The sequence below is a fragment of the Onychostoma macrolepis genome, chromosome 22 (assembly GCF_012432095.1).
Source record: "Onychostoma macrolepis isolate SWU-2019 chromosome 22, ASM1243209v1, whole genome shotgun sequence".
Lineage (NCBI taxonomy): Eukaryota > Metazoa > Chordata > Actinopteri > Cypriniformes > Cyprinidae > Onychostoma > Onychostoma macrolepis.
The window spans coordinates 22,201,805-22,222,455 of record NC_081176.1 but is presented as its reverse complement, the minus strand read 5'-3'; the positions used below and the strand labels follow the sequence as shown (position 1 = coordinate 22,222,455).

The 20,651-nt window shown below is 32.8% G+C and overlaps 1 protein-coding gene across 6 annotated transcripts in view; it reads right to left on the bottom strand.

The window, feature by feature from the left end:
• LOC131530736 (adhesion G-protein coupled receptor D2) overlaps positions 1-20,651 on the bottom strand; it is a 98,302-nt gene that overhangs the window by 44,735 nt on the left and 32,916 nt on the right. For all 6 annotated transcript variants that reach the window (XR_009268466.1, XM_058761173.1, XM_058761172.1 and 3 more), the window contains one exon: positions 4,031-4,072. Coding sequence is in view for 5 of the 6 variants with exons in the window: in XM_058761173.1 (XP_058617156.1) it covers positions 4,031-4,072 (42 nt within the window). In the remaining variant the exon portion in view is untranslated. The remainder of the gene's footprint in view (positions 1-4,030; positions 4,073-20,651) is intronic.

The window sequence follows — 20,651 nt, the reverse complement described above, 5'->3', positions numbered from 1 at the left end:
TATTTTGCTATCTCACCCTGTTGTGTTGGGAAAGCCACCCATTTAAGAAAAGGACATCCCCTTTAGTGACATTACGACAACAGATTTTTTGTCTCTTCAGTGGCGGGAATTTCAACCACTTAGGTGAATAAGTTGGTGACTTTTCAGTTGACAAATTTTCTTTGTTTGTGTTTGCTTACTTGCTTTTCCTAAGCTTAACGTGTCCACCCTGTCGGCATAAAATATGCCAGAAGTAATTAGAATACAGTATTTTCAAAATATGTAAGTTTAAATATACCAAATTCTCTTCAACAACCAGACTAAATATTTAGCTAGTCACAGTTTGTTGTAAGCTAATATGCTAATTGAAGCTCAAAATGTCCACCCTGTCGGCCATTGAGACTCGATAGAGTGGACATAAACATGACAGGGTGGACTGAATGAAAATGAATGTGGGGGTATATATCAATGTGATTGATGTAACTATATTATTATTATTATATTATTATTATTATATTTTTTTAGAAGTTAAATAAATGTTTCATTTTCATATTTTGTCATGATGTGTGTGGTGTGTGTTCTGCATTATGTGTCCACACCATCATGTGCTGGTCCACCCTGTCATCTTGATATTTAACATGCAAACAAAAAACTACATTAAAATATCACAGTTTTCTCCAAATAAGAAAAAATACATGTGTGAATTGTATGAGTTTCTTTAAAAACACATGGTTATGTATGGTATGTATGTATGGTTATGTATTTATAATTTGAATGCAAATAAATAACCCTGTTTAGAAAAGGGACATCATACCTTTCAGAAAATATAAATGGCATCTTAATTTTGCAATGAAAACGTATTTAACAGTAATGTATATGTACATGACAGGGTGGACAAATCTTATGGTTTATGCTTTGAATAATGGCCCATAATTATCTAAAAAAAAAATGTGTGGAAGCTCAGCTAATATGTTTCTATAGTACTTGAGTGTCTACTGTTTATGATATGACAAAGCGAATGGGAAATTAAAACCAAAGTTTTTGAGTATTGTGAGGGTTGAAAGGCACTCTACGGTGATACTGACCCTATTATTATTATTGTTGTTGTTGTTTTTATTACTATTATTATTATTATTATTGAAAAAAATTGTACAATAAATATTTATCTCACTGAATATTTATATATTTATTTAAACTACTATTATTATTATTATTATTACTACTACTACTACTGAAAACAATATTTAAATTAAGATGTATTTATTTTATATGTTATTGCTATTAACATTATTGTTATCGTAATTATATTATCATTATTATTAAATAAGACAGTAAATTTATTATCACTATTATTACAATAAATACTTACCTATTTATCTATATACAAATATTGATCTATATACAAATTAATTTGTATATTTATTTAAACAAATATTTAGTACTACTACTAATAATAATAATAATAAATAACAATAATAACAATAGAGTTTTATATAATACAATATTATAATTTAAAAGATAAGTACACATTTAAATAAACTATTAGTTTTAACATACTTATTAACGTACATATTTATATATGCATTAATATGAATAATAATAATAGTGAAAAAATTGCATAGATAGATAGACAGACAGTTAGATGTTATTCTTCTTATAAATAATAGAGCAAAATTAATTTTTTGTTAATATTAATCAATTATTAACCCCCTGGGGTCGAAGCCCGCACTGGTGCAAAAAGAACTAAAAATACTCTGTCAGTTTTGATCGTACAGATAAGAATAAGGTATCGTTTGAAACTGTATTTCTGTATAGTCATAACAACGAAACAATGTGCTTTTCTAAAATAAAGAAAACAAACAGGGTGCGTTCTCTGCCAGCTCTGTCTCTGTCACCTCTCTTCACAGACACGTAAATGAAACAACATAAATCTCCGCGAATACTCGCCTCAAATACATGAAAAATATATGTATAGAAAGCTTGAAATATCTACTTTTAAATGAAGTCACATCCAAAACAAATATTCTGTGATAAAGTAATCTGTATGAAACCAACGCGATGTCCGGTTTTCCTGTCTCAACTCATTATATCTAATGCGGTCATGCCCACACACCGATCGCACTTTTCACATTCAAACATCCACGTGAGACGCACGCGAATATAAACGCCCACATTGCCTCCGCGTAAACAAACAAGTTCATCCCAGTTAACATTACTTTTTGTTTCTGGAAGAAATATGCGCTGAGAGAAATAACCCATAATTTACCTCACAACGCGATGCGTCGCGCAACTGGATCCAGTGAAGAATATCACTCTGATGAGTAGCCTAAGATTACTTGCATCTGTTGTTATTGTGTTATTGTGACATAACTTGTACATATTTTACTAGTTAGACATTTACCAAACTATAATTCCTGACTACATGAATGAAATCAAGTGAAACATTTTGAAATATGTGTCATTTCATTGTCTAAATGTCTCACAACGCCAGGATGTTAGTTTAATATTTTAGATATAAAAGTAACGTTAGTGTGAGTGTTAACACTATGAATGAATGTTTGGCAGAAAGGTGTGTTACTGTGCATTCAGATCAGTATCAGTACAAACGATGCTGTTCTTCTGAACTTTCTATTCATCAAAAAGACCTGAAAAAAATCTTCTCAGCTCTTTTCAACATAATGATAATGATAATAATAATAATAAATGGGTTTTTTTGAGCAGCAAATCAGAATATTAGAATGATTTCTGAAGGATCATGTGACTGGAGTAATGATGCTAAAAAGTCAGCTTTTATTGTTCCTAATAAACTGTTTAACTGCACTCGCAAGTGAATCTCAAGTTATTTTGTGTGATAGCTAAATATATTCTTAATAAACTACAAACAAAAAATATACACACATTTATTTTGTTCTCACATTCTTTCTTGTAACTCTTCCCTCTCAGTCACATACCTGACTGAATTGGCTCATTATGCAGCTCATTATGCAGGTCTTTGTCTTCTCAGGTGTTAATTACAGCATTAATGATAGTTCACGGCCTCTCGCATAGACCCTTTCTACTCAAAAAGTGTCTTAGAAAATGTAAATCAATATACAGTTTTCTGTGAGCGAGTAAACAAGATGATTTTCAGATCATTTTGAAGCAAAAACTCTAGGCTACAAGATCCAGTTCTCAAAAGTCTTGTGAACAAATGTTCTGTATTTATGGCCTTATTTCAGTGACTTCAAAATTTTAGTTTTTCACTAACCACGCATAAACGTTGTTTTCTCAAAAACACAATCATGTACATAAATGCTGCTAACATATTATTGTAGCCCAGTTTGTGCTGTTTACAGTGTTATTAGACTTAGGCCATTTATATTTTTATAAGCAACTGAAAAAAGCACAAATGTCAGGGCATGTCAAAACTTCTCCAGGCCCCCAAAACACCCTCAGACCCCAGAGGGTTAATATATTTATTTATGGAGAGAAAAAAAAAAATCAACCTACACAAGTACAGACAAACAAGAAACATAAGCTGAAAAACTGATCTTAGATTGGATGACGATGGTTACAGTCATCCATATGTGCCTTGTTCACATTTGGATTTGAGGCGGTATTATGGTACATATTCACCTCTTTCCCAATTCATCCCCATAGTTTCTCACTCTTTGGAAGAGCATCTAAATGTTAATAGGCGTTGTGCAGGTAAATTTCCAGCCGATCTTCCATGGCGGCGTCCCGCATACATATCCGTTTCTCTGAACCGCTGCTGAGCTCTAATGTCAGAATGTTAAATGGAAGACCATGAGTTTAAAAACTTAAAGAGGCAGTGAAATATTGGCCAATGTGCTTGAGGGATGACTGGCTCTTTACTCCGGGTGTCAGTGTTTAATGGTGGGCCTGGATGCATATAAGTTAGCTGAAGCATGAAGGGCAGTGGGACGCTCATGTGGAGAAAAAAAGGCTCGCTTTCAATCCGCCCTCCTTTGGTGGGGCGGGGGTCCCATCAGAAACATCATGTCATTTCTCTCACTCACTCAGTCAGCCTTGAGATGCACTGCGGACTTACCTCAGTGTTGTACACTCCATATATCAGGAAGATGAAGAGGCCCTGCGAAAGAAAGAAAGAACTTGTTAGGAATCTTTCTGAAATTCTGAAATTAATAAGAACTGTATGAAAAGCATTTCTGAAACTGATATGCGTAACACTACGCTGAACTTTGGCCCAAGGTTTCTGAAGCCTATTCTTCCCTTGAAAGTAAGCAAGAAAGGGGCTAAAGAAGAACAATCAGTGGCATAGATAGACTTAAAGCACAAGAAATAAAGGGAAAAGAAAAACCAAAGTGAGCTTGAATGGGCTGCCGTTGGATGTACAGAATGAGAGCACATGTGGTGACAAAAAAATTGCCGTTTTTCATTATTTCCACAGTTGTGCCTATTCAGGAGAAGAGTTGTGCATCTGCAGGTCTGGAGAGCCAAAGAAAAGACCACGAGTTGAGAAAAAAAAGGTGAGGGTCAATTAAAAGTTGGAATTCTCAAAGAATGTAAAACGACACAAAAGAAAGGTTGGGTTTTGTGATACGGAAGTGTAAAATGGTAAGGAATTAGATCAAAAGATCGTCATTTACTCTTCACTCGAGGTTATTTAAATTCCTTCAAAGGAACAAAAAAGTTTTGGAATGAATAAATGAAGGCATTTTTGTCGAATTATTCATTTAAAGTTAGTCTTATTAGCAATGCCATGTTAAATCAACAAAGCAAGCCAAATTTATTACATATCTGTATATATTTCTATACACATTTTGCTCTTTACACTTAATATCTTTCTTCAAAGGAGGATGAAAGAAAAACCATTTCAACTCCAAGTGTGTGAATGAACTGCCCTTGAGGGAAGAAAGAGGGCACATATGGTGGTAAAATAAAAAAAAAGTGCCATTTTGTTTTCTTTATATTGAATATAGAAGGTTGCACATCTTTAGGGCTTTTCAAGGAAATTAAAAGTTGTACTAACGTAAGGTCAACGCTTTTCTGTGCTTTTTTAGTTTGAGTTCTGAAATGTTCTTGACTATACTCGCAAAAGTTGGTACTTTTTAGCATTGGTCAAGTTTAATGCGGTAACTTCACAAATGCAAGGTCTGCATTCCGTCAAAATCTTGCGATTATGAGAATTTTTTTTTTTTATTATTGGTGTATTTTGCTCTTTGCTGTCTGACAGCTGTGATAGAGACACATCAATCAGGCAGGAGTTTGGAACGTCCAATTTGCCACAGCTGGATCACAATGCATCATCATTGACAGCGTGATTTGGAGGTCTGCTCCAGATATCCACTGTGTTGCCTGTGATGCCACAGATCTCCCATGAGGCCATGCTACGCTATCAGCTACTGTCAAAGTAGCAGTGACATCTATCACAAAATAAGAGAAAATAAAGAGAAATTATGTTTTGTATACTAGTCTAAGAAAACCCAAATAGCAAATATCTAGAGCTGACATTGACATATTAAAATCATATTTATTTTTGATAAATGAAAACTGGGATCTTAAGACAGTACTATGTTGAACATATATATATTTAAATGCCTCACAGATTTTTTTTTTTTTTTTGTGCAATTTTCATGGCATATAAAATATGGTGTCTTTACAGATAATTACTTAAATAAATATTCTTTCTAATAATTCAGAATTATGTAATATTAAAACTTAATATTATTGTTATAAATAATACAATTATAAAACCTCATTATTAATAATATTATTAAATACATATTTGTATGCTTAAATAGACAAATATTTGTTTAAATGAAAATATTAATACATAATATATTAATAACAATAATCATCAACAATGTTAAAATTATTAAAGTAACAATGATTTACATAAATATTTTAATAATAATAATAATAATGTTGTTGTGTCATCATAAAAATATTTATTTAAAATGTATTTAAATAATTAATAATTGTATTGTATTATTGTATTATATTCATTTTATTATTATTATAATAATATTATTATTATTATTATATAACTGTAATATTGTTTAAACAGAAAGACCAATATTCTTTAAAATGAATATGTATTATTATTATTTAAATTAATATTTGTCTGTTTGAATAAACAGACAAATATTTGTTTCAATGATTTGATCATCATCAACAACAACAATAAATATGTATAAATCTTAAAATGAATAAATGAACAGTGGTTTACATAAATATTTGAATAATAAGTTAAAATAAATAATTAAATATTCACCTTTAAATAAATATTTATTAAAAATAATAATAATGCCATTTAATATTGTATTATAACAAGTATATTATTATTATGTAAATTAATATTCATATTCATATGTTTACATAAGTACTTAATAAATGTATCGTTGTTGTCGTTGTAAATAAACAAATACATACAAAAATGTGGAGCTGGTCAATTATATTTTAAATCTGTAACATTGTTTAAATGTTTTTATCCTGTTTTAAACCGCAGTTTTTCCTTTAAAGTCACACTGAATTCAGTGCTGAGCTACAGTACCCATGACTCCTATAAGGAAGCAATACCCAGTGATAGTGGGGGGTAAAAGATAATGCTGCATGCATCCCATTGTTTTGTATTAGACTGTCAATTTCCTATTTAGTATTGCAAATGAATTATCATGTTTTTGATCATGGGCCTTATTTGTGTTTAAGCTTTCATTGTGTTCTGAACAAAGTGGGAAAAACATCCCTTGCATATTATGAAAAATGATCAATTAGAATATAATTGAGATAAAAATAAAATGGCACCAAAACAATAATGATGAATTGTTTAAAAAGTTAATTCATTAATGACGAGCTAAAAACAAACACGGAAAAATGGAGCACATTTAAATGCATTGTGTTTTTTGGGTTTCGGGGGAAAAAACATTTCTTTTGAACTCAGCTCTAAAATGGTGAAAATGTATGCAAAGGGATTGTATTGCTATACATCAAACAAAAAGCATAAATTATCTGCTAACGAAACTAATTAGGAAACAATTCCGTTGTTTAAAAACAGAATGCATTCGGAACCGGCAAATGTTGTGTTCTAAAAACACGCGGCACCCCAGAGATCATGATGCATTCGCAAGTGTGATTTCATTCCAACAATCAGGACGTGCTCGTTCTAACGATTCCTTAAAGCATGAAGTGTTAGGCAGATACAGAAAATATTGTTTGCATACTGGTCTATAGAAATCAAAATGGCAAATCAAAATAAAATTCTAGAGCTGGCATTCATGTATTTATTTTATTTTATTTTTTAACAAATATCTATTATTAATAATATTCATGTGAATATATATTTAATGCAACAACAACTACTACTACTACTCCTAAAAAATATTATTATTATTTCTGACAGTAAAGTAGTCAATGAAATGTATTTATTTATTTAAACAAATATTTGTTCATATTTATTCCAATATATATTTAATAATAATAATAATAATATTATTAATAATAAACTTACATTTTAAAAATAATAAATAAATGTGTTTAAATTAAAAATGGTAATAACTATTATTATTATACTGTAAAATAGTCATGGACATTTATTTATTTATACAAATATTTGTTGATATGCTAATACATATTTAATAATAATAATAATAATAATAATACACTTACATTTTTATAAATGTAAATAAATATTTGCTTAAACATTTGATAATAACTACATTTGTTTAAAAAATGGTAATAACCTTTATTATTATTATTATTTCTGATTGTAAAGTAGTCAATCACATTTATTTATTTATTTGGACAAATATTTCATAATATTTATGCTAATACATACTTAATAATATTACTACTACTACTACTACTAATAATAATAATAATACTTAAATTTTTATAAATGTAAATATTTTTAAATAAATATTTGGTAAAATATAATATATAGCAAGCAAACAAACATGCAAACATCCTCCACTTTTTACAATTATTTTAGCAAACGTGACTTTGAACAAAGAATGGTGGTAGGTAGATACAGATGGAATCAATAACACAATACAAAAATGCATTTCCCCCCCAAAAAAGGAAATGAAATATTTTTGTTGAGGTCACTCATGCCTGCTCCATCCTGTGTCAAACACAGATAAATCCATCTCAAATGTGTGTGCAGCGCTGAACGCACTGTACTCCTCCGAGAAGAAAGGCCCTTGCTCCTCATTACCTATGACAAGATACAGAAACTCACTTTGCTTTTCATTTAGGGGTTTCACGTCCCTTTTTATGGATGTCTGCCTTCACGCTTTTACTTACTTCGCCTCGCTGCCTGCCGTGTAATAAATGATTATAAATTTTCACAGATGACCACCTCGTCTTTTTTATCCCTTCGCCGGTCCCCTAATGCACAAAAAGTTAGTGAGCGAGCAGGTACAAAATTTTCCTCCGCAAAACCCTTTTTTGTCTTTATTTATGACGTTGTCCTTGGTAAGGGAAATTTCAATGTACTGAAATGAAAACTATGATTAAAGGGACACAGTGTATGGGCAGAGAGAACAGGGCAGCTCTCCATCTCTGCGCTGTTATATATATAAATATATATATGATGCTGGGTGAACAAATGGAGCTGACCGGATGAACGAATGGAGTGACAGCAATGGTTTTGGAGGAAAAAAGCACTGAACATCGTCCACAGCATCTGATTTTAGTAAGCAGTAATGAAAGGAAACAGTATCTACCTAGCCGACTAATTTATCCATGGAAAACACTTTGGTGAAGCAAGCCATGTTTGAGCGGGACCAGCCCTTTGCTGTTCGGGGTTGGAACCAATTTCTCAATTTAGTAAATAGCGCGGGGGACTTTGATGACGACATGAGGGGTATCAGGTGTGTGTGTGGTACTTTTACAGAGGAGTTGAAGGCTATGTTGGGGTTACGCTCAGGGCAATCTTAAACAGAGGATATTTTGCTCGGTGCGAAACACACAAATGCACAATTACACCAGCAAGCCAAATGACTGTCAGCATCTGCTTTGGGTGAAAGGACTCTTATGTGTGTATGTGCAGGGCATTTGCGACCATTTTTGGAGAATGTGCGAGTAAAAATTTGACGTGGTCGCACGTGTGAGTGCATGGTTTGCACAGCTCCAAAGCGTCTGCTTCATACAGCGCACGCTGCAGAGCCGTGGCGCATTGTAGCAGGAGTCAGATTTCACTGATTACGTGAAGAGAGGCGCATTGGGCACGAGCGCTTCAGGTGTAGAGCCTGGTTTATACTCGCTGCATCAGCACGAGCGCGAAGGTGCGCGCCACGGATGGAGTGCAACGGAGGAGTTGGTTTTCAAGCTAAAGTAAAAGGCTGCTTCTTAAACCAGAGAAGGTGAACATGTTGGTATTCTTGTAGAAAAAAAATATATATATATGCAAGTCCTGTCAGTGACAGACAGTTTAGTTGTACTTTTCTTTTCGTTTTCGTTTTGAAAAGCTTGTTATCTTTGCTGTTTACCTCAAGCTATGCTATGGAGGCTTTCCTTAATTTTTTTAATATTATTATTTATTTGATTCCTCAGTGTTTGCTAAACATTCTGTAATTTATTAGTCAGTATATAATACAGCATGTGATGTGTCCTATGCCATGCCTCGTCTTATTCGTTTTTGTTAATAAATGTTATGCAAGCTAGTTTGTTAGCCTACTGTTTTATTGTTGTTGTGCTTTTTAATTAAGAATAACAATGAATCCATCTTTTTTTTAGTCTTTAAAAGTGAAAGGTGTATAGATGCGAGCAAAACAGACAATTATCTTTTCTTGTAAAATGTGACACCAAGATCGCAAATTTGAAAGTGAAAGTGAAAGCGCACGAAAAAAGTAATTCCTGTTCACAAAATTTAAATCACAAATAATACTGATGAAAAAGAACGGGTTGAACACTTTCGTTACCATATAACTATAAACTATGATCAGCATGCATTGATTAATCAAATGTTGTGCGAACAACTGAGAAAGTTAGTCGCAAAGGTGCGACCAGTGGGAAGAATGAGTCTACAGCCCTGATGTGTGAGTGTGTGTGTGTGTGTGTGTGTGTGTGTGTGTGTGTGTGTGTGTGTGTGTGTGTGTGTAGCCATTACAGCTCTGGACTATTTAAATCACAAAATGACATTATGTTTCATGTAGGTCTACATAAAAAAAGAAATATACATCAATATATATTTCACATAAACATCAAATCAATCATTTAATCGGTATATACAGTGTGTGAATGAACTATAAAAGTAAATCCATTTATTAATCAAGAACTTTGCTTTTATTTACTTTGATAATACACATATATAATGTATATCCCTAATGTAAGCAAATAAGTGATATAAAAATAATTGTTTAATACATAATTTATATTATTTATAATATAGTTATATTATTTATAATAATTGTAGCATTAATATATTAATTATGTCATAAGAAAATGAATTTATTATTCATGAAATAATTTATTTCACTGTATACACATTTGGTGTATGTAATAATTTGATAAAAATACATTTATTTATTTTTAATAATAATTACTGTAATATGCACTGTTAGACATTTCTGTAATTTCTGCAGTTATTTACTGTATATCACCCAGTATAATACTGCAAATTCCCTTTACAGTAAATAACTGTAATACCCTTTGCATCATGGGAATTTTCTGTGATGTCAGACCCCACATACAGAGACTTACTGTATTTTTAAAAATTGCTGTATACTACTGTATTTGCTGTAACGGCCTCTTTGGCGCCATTCTATTGAGGTTGTTTTATTTTCCTCATTTCTTAAATTTGGATTGACACGATTTGCCCTACACCGTGTCTATAACGCCACAACAGCTTGGGACTGACTACTGGATGTTACATCGCTTGTAATGATTGGAAAATCCATTTGTACTTGGTGTTAGAAACAGCGCGAGCGCTTCGAGTGCATCTGTACGTCAGAAATATACCGGGCATCAGTTTACTGTCCGCATCCATTGTAGATAATATATATAATGGGTTCTATATTGTTTTTCCTGGGGATGAACCCACGAGAGTGGAAGCGCTCCGGACAACATCTGCGCTGTGTGTCGATGCACCTTACGAGAGAATAAGACCAGAAAGCAAAGTAAAAATATATGTACATTTGTCTGTGTGTTTGTGTCAGATTTTTGCATACCAGTTTAACCCATAGTAACATTTACTCATCAACATAACAAACTTTACCACGGTAAACTGCGCTGTCATTTCAAACGACTTTTGTCATCTTATTGAATTAAGTTACCGAATTAAAATGATTTTTAACGAGCAACGCTTATCTTATATTAACATTAGGTTAACTAATGTGAAATTTAGTTCAGGTGTTAATAATAATGTTGGCCAGTAGCCTATTGAGAAAATAAAATCCTATGTTAGCTAAGTTAAACAAGTTTTATGGCTAGCTGCCTTTCTAGTTTTAGAATTAGTTTGTTATAGTTTTTAATGGAATTTAAGATTTACTGCATTTTTTTGTATTTGTGTTTTAAAGGCAACTGCAATGAAGCATAAAGATAGACACGAGCAGGCCAGCCACCCTGAGACTGATAATTCATGGTAAGAGAACAACTATGGTTTTGAGAGGTTTGTGTATTCTATATGAGGTTTGCCTTTTAAAAGTGTGCTATTTCTACTTCTTTCTCTACTTTTCAGAGAAGACATTTCTGTCACTAACAAAGTGGAGGGTGAGCAAGCGTGGTGGCCATGTTTTGGAGCAGCACCAGGGTTTTGCAGATGGCTATGTATTTTTTTGTCTGTTTGTCTTTTTTCTCCATTATGTTTCTGTTGCCTAAAGATTCTTTGTGAGGATGAATCCAGAGGACACAACATAATGCACTGCAAAACGTCCTAAGACAGGAGAAATGGTGAAGATGCACTGTTCCAGCATTGGAAGACTGTATTTTTAAGTGTTATACATGCAATGTTTTAAATAACGAATTTTATATTTTGTAATTATTGCTTCTGTTTTAATTGAATGCCAGTAGCACCTACGTAGAGTAAAAATAAAATGAATTCAATATAAAAAAAATTCATCAAATCTAATGAAATCTATATTAAAATGAATGAATTACAGTAGTATACTGATGAATTGGATTTTTTTTCAGTAATTTACTGTAAAACAGTAGTTTGCAACTGTAAATCAAATACAGTTTGCTACTGTAAACCTTAATTACAGTAACTTACTGGCAACAGTTACTGTAAAAACCCTTTGAAATGTCTAACAGTGTACATACACACAAACACACATTTCTAATATATATATATATATATATATATATATATATACACTAGGGGTGTAACGGAACACAAATATGACGGTTCAGTACGTATCTGGGCTTTAACGTCACGTACACCTGATACCCCTCATGTCGTTATCAAAGTGCCCCGCGCTATTTACTAAATTAAGAAATTGGTTCCAACCCCGAACAGCAAAGGGCTGGTCCCGCTCAAACACGGCTTGCTTCACCAAAGTGTTTTAACGTCGGTATGATTTCGGTACAGCAGGGGGAAAACTAAACTTTTTTTTTTTTTTTGAAATAAAGAGTGGTTTACTGAACAAGTTGCTCTTTCTTTAAATACATTCAGTTAAAGTTTACATTTTCTTAGTGATAAAAATCTACCTCAGCTTATGCTTAAAACTATAGGGAGCCCTTTTACATTATAATGTTACAATTAGGCCTAACAACTTAACCTAAACTTAAATGTAATCACTATATATTTTTAAATAGATGATCAACACTCAACTTTATTTTGCACATGTAAATTGCACATAATGCAGTTTCTAAATTAACAAATAATACAATTTCAAGGCTATTTGTTAAAATACATTCAATTGGCATTCACATTGGCTGTCATAGCATGTTTCATAACAGATTAATTTAAACAAATTAAATAATTAAGACTAACAGGTTTAGTGAAATATAATGAGTATATGGTGTAATATTTCGCAAAATGCTCCTCTCTAGACTTCATTTCTTTAGTGAACTAACGAGCTGTGGACACTGATGACTTGCTGAGGTAAATGAAATGCTACGTGACATTTTATTTCCACGCTGTTTTGTTGATGTCTTCCCGTGGTTGAAACACAGATTGAGCAATTACATGAGGCATGAGACGTTCAGTCATGTTTATTTGCGTTAAAACTAGTAGTACAGAGGAAGGAATGATCGCATTCACTCACGCTGCCCTCTGCGGCGCGTCACGGCTCAGACACGAGAACCGGAGATATATATATATTTATATATATATATTTATATTTATAGATATATAATTATTTAGTCAACTTATTTATATTTTTTAATTACTATAATATATAATATATATATATATATATACACACACATTTATAACCCTAGTTTAGTGACCTACTCTCACTATTAACTAGTTGCTTATTTGCATGCATATCACTAGCATTTTGGCTGTATTTTTTATTAGTTGGCTGTTTATTAGTATGAGTACTGTTTATTTATTAGTAAAGCACACATTAATGTCTAATTCTGCATGACCATAATTTAGATCCCTTAATCCTCACACCTAAACTTAACAACTACCTAACTAAATATTAATAAGCAGCAAATTAGGAGTTTACCGAGGCAAGAGTCGCAGTTAATAGTTAGTTAATAGAGAGAACTGGTCCCCAATCTACAGATATTTTAGATATGAAAAGTAAAACCTGACAATGCTCATAATTGTGACAGCATATGATAACATTTTAGTCCAAGGTCAGCAAACATGCGTCGTTAATGTGGTGCTTCAACAAATAATGAGCGACTCTTCTGTAGCTAATGGAATATCAAATGTTCTGGACACCCATTCTGACTTTAATCTTGCTAGGATTACGCACAGCAAACCCAAAGAAACGTCTGGTCTTGTCAAACTAAAGTTGATGTATCAATCTGGGTGGGGTCACGAGAGCCAGGCTTTCTCAGTTTGTGTCAAGCAGAACCTCCTGCATGTGGCAATAATTACAGAAACACGAGACAGAAAAGCTCTGGAAGAAAAGAAATCAAAGCGCGAGAGAAAAAGACGCTTTTCACGCTCTTTTAAGAGACCTGCTAATGTCTCTGACGCCCTCCAGAAAAACAGTTTAATTAAGTTGTATACACAACGTTTACTTTAAGTGCCAGCCGTCTTTTAAAAAAGGGCCAAATGTCAGCTTTGGGTCTTGACGCTGATGTACTGCAGAACCTCCAAACCGGATCAAATTCGGAGAAGTGGTGGGAATGTCAGAGAGGCTTCAAAACCAGGCCCAGCTGTGAAACCCCAAGTTTCAGGAGAACGTGAACGAAAAGTCAAAAGCGATGTAGACTTCGTAATGTTAGCCCTCTGAAAGTCTAGATAAAATTTGAGTTCGGATTAACATTGAGGCTTCTAAAGTTGTCGTCTGGTGCTTTGGAAATGAAGCGTGATGTGTAATCAGCTATCTGTTTCTGATTTGTAATTTCCACCCTGGAGACGGCTATTAAAGGTACATTGCCAAATACAAACAATGTGAACTCGTTCTGGATTTGATTTCACCCCTGGACTTTTTGACATATTAAATAGCGGGATAGAATTTGTAACACTTTGCTCTTTACAATTATACCCGTCGATGACAAAATTTTATCCAATCTATCAACACCCTGCCAAAATTATTTCATACGCCTGCACAGGGTGGTCTGACTCACTGGTGAAGTAAAGAAAACTAACGCTCTGCCAGTCAGCTCTGAAAATCCTGGAACGAGGCAAGACGGGGCAAGCGGGATCAGACAAAAAGTGAAGCGAGAAAAAGTGAGCGAGAAAAGGTCAAATAAAATGATATTGTTTGCTAGTGTCTGTCCGTCCATGCTAAAGTCACAGTAAATCGGCAAAGCGTTCTAGGTTATATATACATTTTTTATTTTTTTTTAAACGCTACACGACTAGATACCAATGTTAATTTTGTATCAATGAGATACTACACTGTAAAAAATTTCAGACCTCCCCAACTCAAACATTTTCTAGGTGACTGATTACATCTAAATTTTTGCATTGGCCCAATTGAATTTCTGCTAATTGAATTTTTTCAGTTGTGGCAACAGTCTGTTAACATTGGCTCAATGAGAAATAATATGTTAAGCCAATTGGAAAAACATTAAATCTACCAAACCATGTTATTGGCCCATTAAATATTTTAAATAGTAGTAGCATACATTTTTTGTTTTACCTAATTTTTTTTTTAATTAAATGATGATGCACTGAACACTGACACACTTGAAATTTTCTACACAGTAAACCTTACAAAATCATGCATTTTAATTCTCATAAGGTACACAAAGCTGATGAATTGCACTTTAAACATTAATACAGTCACAAACATGCAAAAATATCAAAAACACCATAAAATGTAATAATTTATCTGAGGTTACTTCAACCAGTGTTTAGTGTAATGTCACCTGAATATTACCATTCTCACAAAAGGTGAAACTTACACTTCAAATGTTTGCCAAAAAATAAATGAATAAATAAATAATCTCATAAGACGTACTTTGAACTTGAAGGGTTAGTTCACCTAAAAAATGAAAATTCTGTCATTAATTACCCTCATGTCATTCCACATCTGTCAGAACACAAATTACAGATATTTTTGATTAGATCTGAGAGCTTTCCGTCCCTCCATAGGAAGCTATGCAGTTTACACATTCAAGCTCCAGAACAGTAGGAAAGACATCAGAGTAATCAATCCAGTGGTTTAAACCTCAATTTTAGGAAGCAACACAAGTGCTTTGCTTGCGCAGAAATAACTAAATAAATAACCACCTTACATTGATCCGCAACCCAATAGGGGAAGCACCACCACACTTTGGATATTATTTTGTAAATAAAGTAGTAATTGTTTTTTCATCAAATTTAGGTTAAACCACTGGACTCACACTGAACAGTTTAATGATGTCTTTCCTACTGTTCTGGAACTTGAATGTGTAAGTTGCAAAGCTTCCTATGGAGGGTCAGAGAGCTCTCGGATTTATAAAAAATATCTTAATATGTGTTCTGAAGATGATTGAAGGTTTACGGGTTTGGGTACAACATGAGGGTGAGTAATTAATGACAATTTCCATTTTTGGGTGAACTAACCTTTTACTGTAAATGCATGTTGACTGCATACAATAATCCAAAGAGTACAATAAATACATTTACAAAGTCTCCTAAGTTGTCAAGCACCACCCTCTTCCAGGATAACGGAGACATTTAGCACACTTGACAGGGCTCTTGAAGTGCAACTGCTGCTGCTTACTATTCCAATTTTCATTGCAGTTGTGTGGTTCTCCAATGGCTCTGTAAAAAAATATAAAATAGCAATGTCAATATAAGTCTACATATAACTTCAATAACTTATGCAGCCTGCATTACACAGAGCCACGTCACACAAATTACATCTAAGAGCTCATAGTATTTGACACTAATATGGAATTAACATATTCAATAAGAACTGAGTTAAATACTCACTGTGAAATTCATAGTGGTTCCTTTTCAACACTTCTGACTAAACTGACTAAAATTGTTACAGCAGAAACGTTTTCCTTGTGTCTCATACATTTAATATAATAATCATAAAATGAAATAAAAATTATTTAGTTCAATAAATAGTAACTTTAGGTAACCGAGAGATACTGGTGCGTGATATTGACAAAAATTATATCTCAATATTTTCTGGGATTTTATCGATAACAATAATTAGACATACGATATTTTACTGAGTGTGTTTTTGAGCTGACATTTTAAGGACTACCGTGGACTCCTAAAGTTTTGATATTCTGCATATTCTGTGTGGTGGTCAGTTCACAGCAGTCATAGAAATTAATCTTTTCCAATTTGTTTAAATTGAGTTGTACCTTTTATGGGCATTTTTACCTTCATAAAGACATTTTTCTAAAAATGTGCATCATCTTTCGAGTCAAATTCTTACATTTTAGTAGTTAATTAGAATAAGACATTTGGGCTGATAAGTGAGTAATTACCATGAACCAAATCTTTAAATGGTTGATTCATTCAGGAAGGAAACACCAAAATGTTGCTAAGAGACGCAAATTATAATTATTTTTGTTGGCGAAATAGAACAAAAACAGGCAATATTGTGTCTAAAACGTAAGTCCCTCAATATTGCCATCTTTTTTATTGAACTGCTGTATAAAATCAAGATCACATTTGTAATCATGTTGCTTTGTGGAAGAACAAACGTCACTCTTCGTGTGATATTGATTAACCACTTGAAATGATGTAAATATATAAATTTTGTGATCATTCTAAATGCATTTTAATAATAGACTGAATCATGCAGTGAAAGAACACACTCTAATGCGCACGCGCACTAGTCTAAGCTTCATCACGTAATGTATGCGTGCACTCTGTAGGTGTGTTTTGTTTGGTTTTTGCAATATAACGTTAATCATAATGTCAAACCCCACATCGTTAAAACAGCAATTACGATATTATCGCAGACGATATATAGCCTATCGCACACCTCTACCGAGAGATCAGTATGAGCTAAACTAGGTTATTATAACGCCAACATGACATGAGTACAGGCGTGAATTCACCGTTATTCTGCAAAATACAATGTAATTTATATTAAATGTATTGTGTCCTAAAGTAAAACATTCGGAAACTCGGTTTAATTCGTTTAGCGAATAACGTACTTATGTTCAGAGGCGGTAATGTAATGTAAGGTAAGGTAATGTAATTCCCACGTTTTTCGTTTTTATGCCAAAATTACTGAGACCTGCACTCTGTTTAACTTAAACATGACTTAATAAAGACAAAGTTCAGTACTCACCATAACTTTAATGATGGAAAATCTGTCTGGAAATGATGTTTTGTCGCTCCTCAGCATCGGCTCTGCTCTCTCGCGCGCACAGACATTTGAATCCGCCAACGGTTTCTCTCAGGTACATGCGTACACGCGTTTTTTGCTGCAAGGCTTGTTGGGCAAACACAGATTTTTCACTACTGCTTGATAGATCGGCTGAGCACAATTTAATGTGATCGGTGAATATATATTTTTAATTTTAACTTCAGACCTTCAGCTAAAATTAGTACAATGTATTTTTTTGTTTGGGGGTAATTTTTTGGGAAACAATTGGTTGAGTCAATGTTTATTTGTCAGTTTCCACAATCTTTCCAAAATGAATTTTTTTATTTTTTATAGTGTACTAAAATTTGACTTATTTTTATTAGATTTTTGAATTTTTTATTTTCCATGATCATTTTAGTATAAAGTAGTAGTCATTTTGTTGTGTTTCTGGAATTTTTATTAACTTTTTTATAAATATTTGTATATAGTTTTCATTCTTTTAATTAATTTATTTTTTATACTCCAAAATGTTTTTATTAAAATTTTATTATTTCATTTACTTATTTATTATTCGCCATTTTCATTTTAGTATAATTAAAGTAGTAGTAATTTTGTTTTTTTATATTTGTATATAGTTTTTATTCTTTTATTTCTTTTGTATTTAGATACTACTATAGTTTTTATTAAAATTTATTTAATTATTTTATCTTTTTTGTATTTTCCATTTTCATTTTAGTATAATTAAAGTAGTTTATTTTTGGGCAAACATACAAAATCAGCAGGGGATCAAATAATCGTTTTCCCCAATGTATATACATATATATGTAAGGAATAATTGACTTCGGTCCGTTGGATTATTAGAAAAATAATGCACACCCGAGGTGGTGATGTGGTCACGACACGAAGCGAACCGCTTATACTACGATTCAAAACATCGATCAGATGATATATTTCATGGCATTCATCCGGTATTTCTACTTAGATTCGCTATTGTGAGTAGGATTATTTCTTCCGCATTTCATCCAAGGCCTCTGTTGCTAATTCCAAAACGCCATTTTAAACCTAGTAACAGAGGCTTGAGCCGTTAATAACGGACAAATGCAGTTAATACAGTTAATAACTTATGAGAGAGAGAGAGAGAGAGATTACCTCTGTGCGTCTCTCAATAGTGTTCGGCAGCAATGTCTCTAGTTATAGTGAAACTTAGTTCCTTTTGTTCACGAACAGCGCCGTTATTGTTACCTCGCTTGTGAGAAGTCATGTAGTTTTTAAGTTGTTTACTAATAAAATCGTCAGAGTAGCGCTAACAACATTAGCACGATGTATGCTAGTGTGTGTGTAAACTGTAACTGTTATGTATGTGCGGTCTGTGAGGGAGAGAGAGCGGGAGAGATAGAGTATGTGCTTTCCGTACATAATAAAGCATAATTTTGTGGCAAAAACATGGACATGATCTGTCGTTTTTATCATATTGTTTACTATATTTATTTGTTTGGCCAATGTCGTTGTGGGTTTTGGTTATTTTGCTGTTGTAAGACCTTTGAAATAACAGAAATCATTTGGCTAAGTGATATGGTCATGTAATGCGGTCAAGAGCTGCCTGGAACTACGTTCGCCGTATGCTTCCTGAAAATAATTGCACACCTCAGAATGTTCGCAGCCAATCAGATTCAAGCATTCAACGGCCCCGTCGTATAAATATATATATATATATATATATATATATATATATATATACTGTATATATAGATATATGTGTGTGTGTGTGTGTGTGTGTGTGTGTGTGTGTGTGTGTGTGTGTATGTATGTATGTATGTATGTATGTATGTATGTATATGTATATACTAATGCTGTCAATCGATTAAAAAAAGTCGTGGACTGTGATTAATCATGATTAATCACAAATGTAAAATACTAGGATTTACCTGTAAATATGTTGAAATAAAGAAATGCGTGACAAACTATTTTAAGGAAACAGAACCTTTCACACTTCTGCCAGGTATGAGACATAATCCTTATTATTCTTTTATCATTATTCTTTTGTTTTTATTCAGCCATTATCAGCCTTTATACTGGCAATAAAACATTTACCAAGCCACATCGCTTCAAGCCCAGTATACATTTACCCAACTATTATCAAAAGTATTTCTAAATAAATACAACAAAACATTTTCTTGCGACCTTACGTGAAGTATTATGACAAAATGCATTATGAAGAACAATCGGACCTGTTCTGCTGCTGCATTAGAGATAATATTAGCATCATGCTTCATAAGACAATTTATGAGATTAATAGTGCACTTTTACTCAGAACTCACTTTAAACCACCATCGTAATAACTTCCTTTTGCGATCACATGTGGAATTTGGTCGTTTACTGTTGTTAAAATATGCTATTTATAGCCTTTTATATCGCTGCACAAATGAGCATTACAGATGCACACATTCATAAAATATCCTATCATAATCGTGTGTTTATTATCTTATATAATCTATAGTGACTGTTGTCATGTTTATTTCTGCTGTGTAAAAGCCTTAACTCTCTGGGGTCGGCTGTATCGCCGGCGATACCAACTCGGCTTTTTTAAGAACAGTGCAAAAGACACTAAAAAACTTTTTCCCAAACTATAATTCCTGACTACAATGTTTGAAATCGTGTAAAACATTTTGAATATGATAGGCAATTCATTGTATTTAAATTTCTTACGGCGCGATGATGTTTTCATGCTCTATATAAAACAATAAAAGTAATATGAGTGTACACTGTAACATGATGAATGCTACGAGTCTAAGTATGTTTAGTACATGTTTATTATTAATAGCCTACTCTGTTCAGAAATAGATTTTAATAACGTGCTAAACAATAATAATTAGT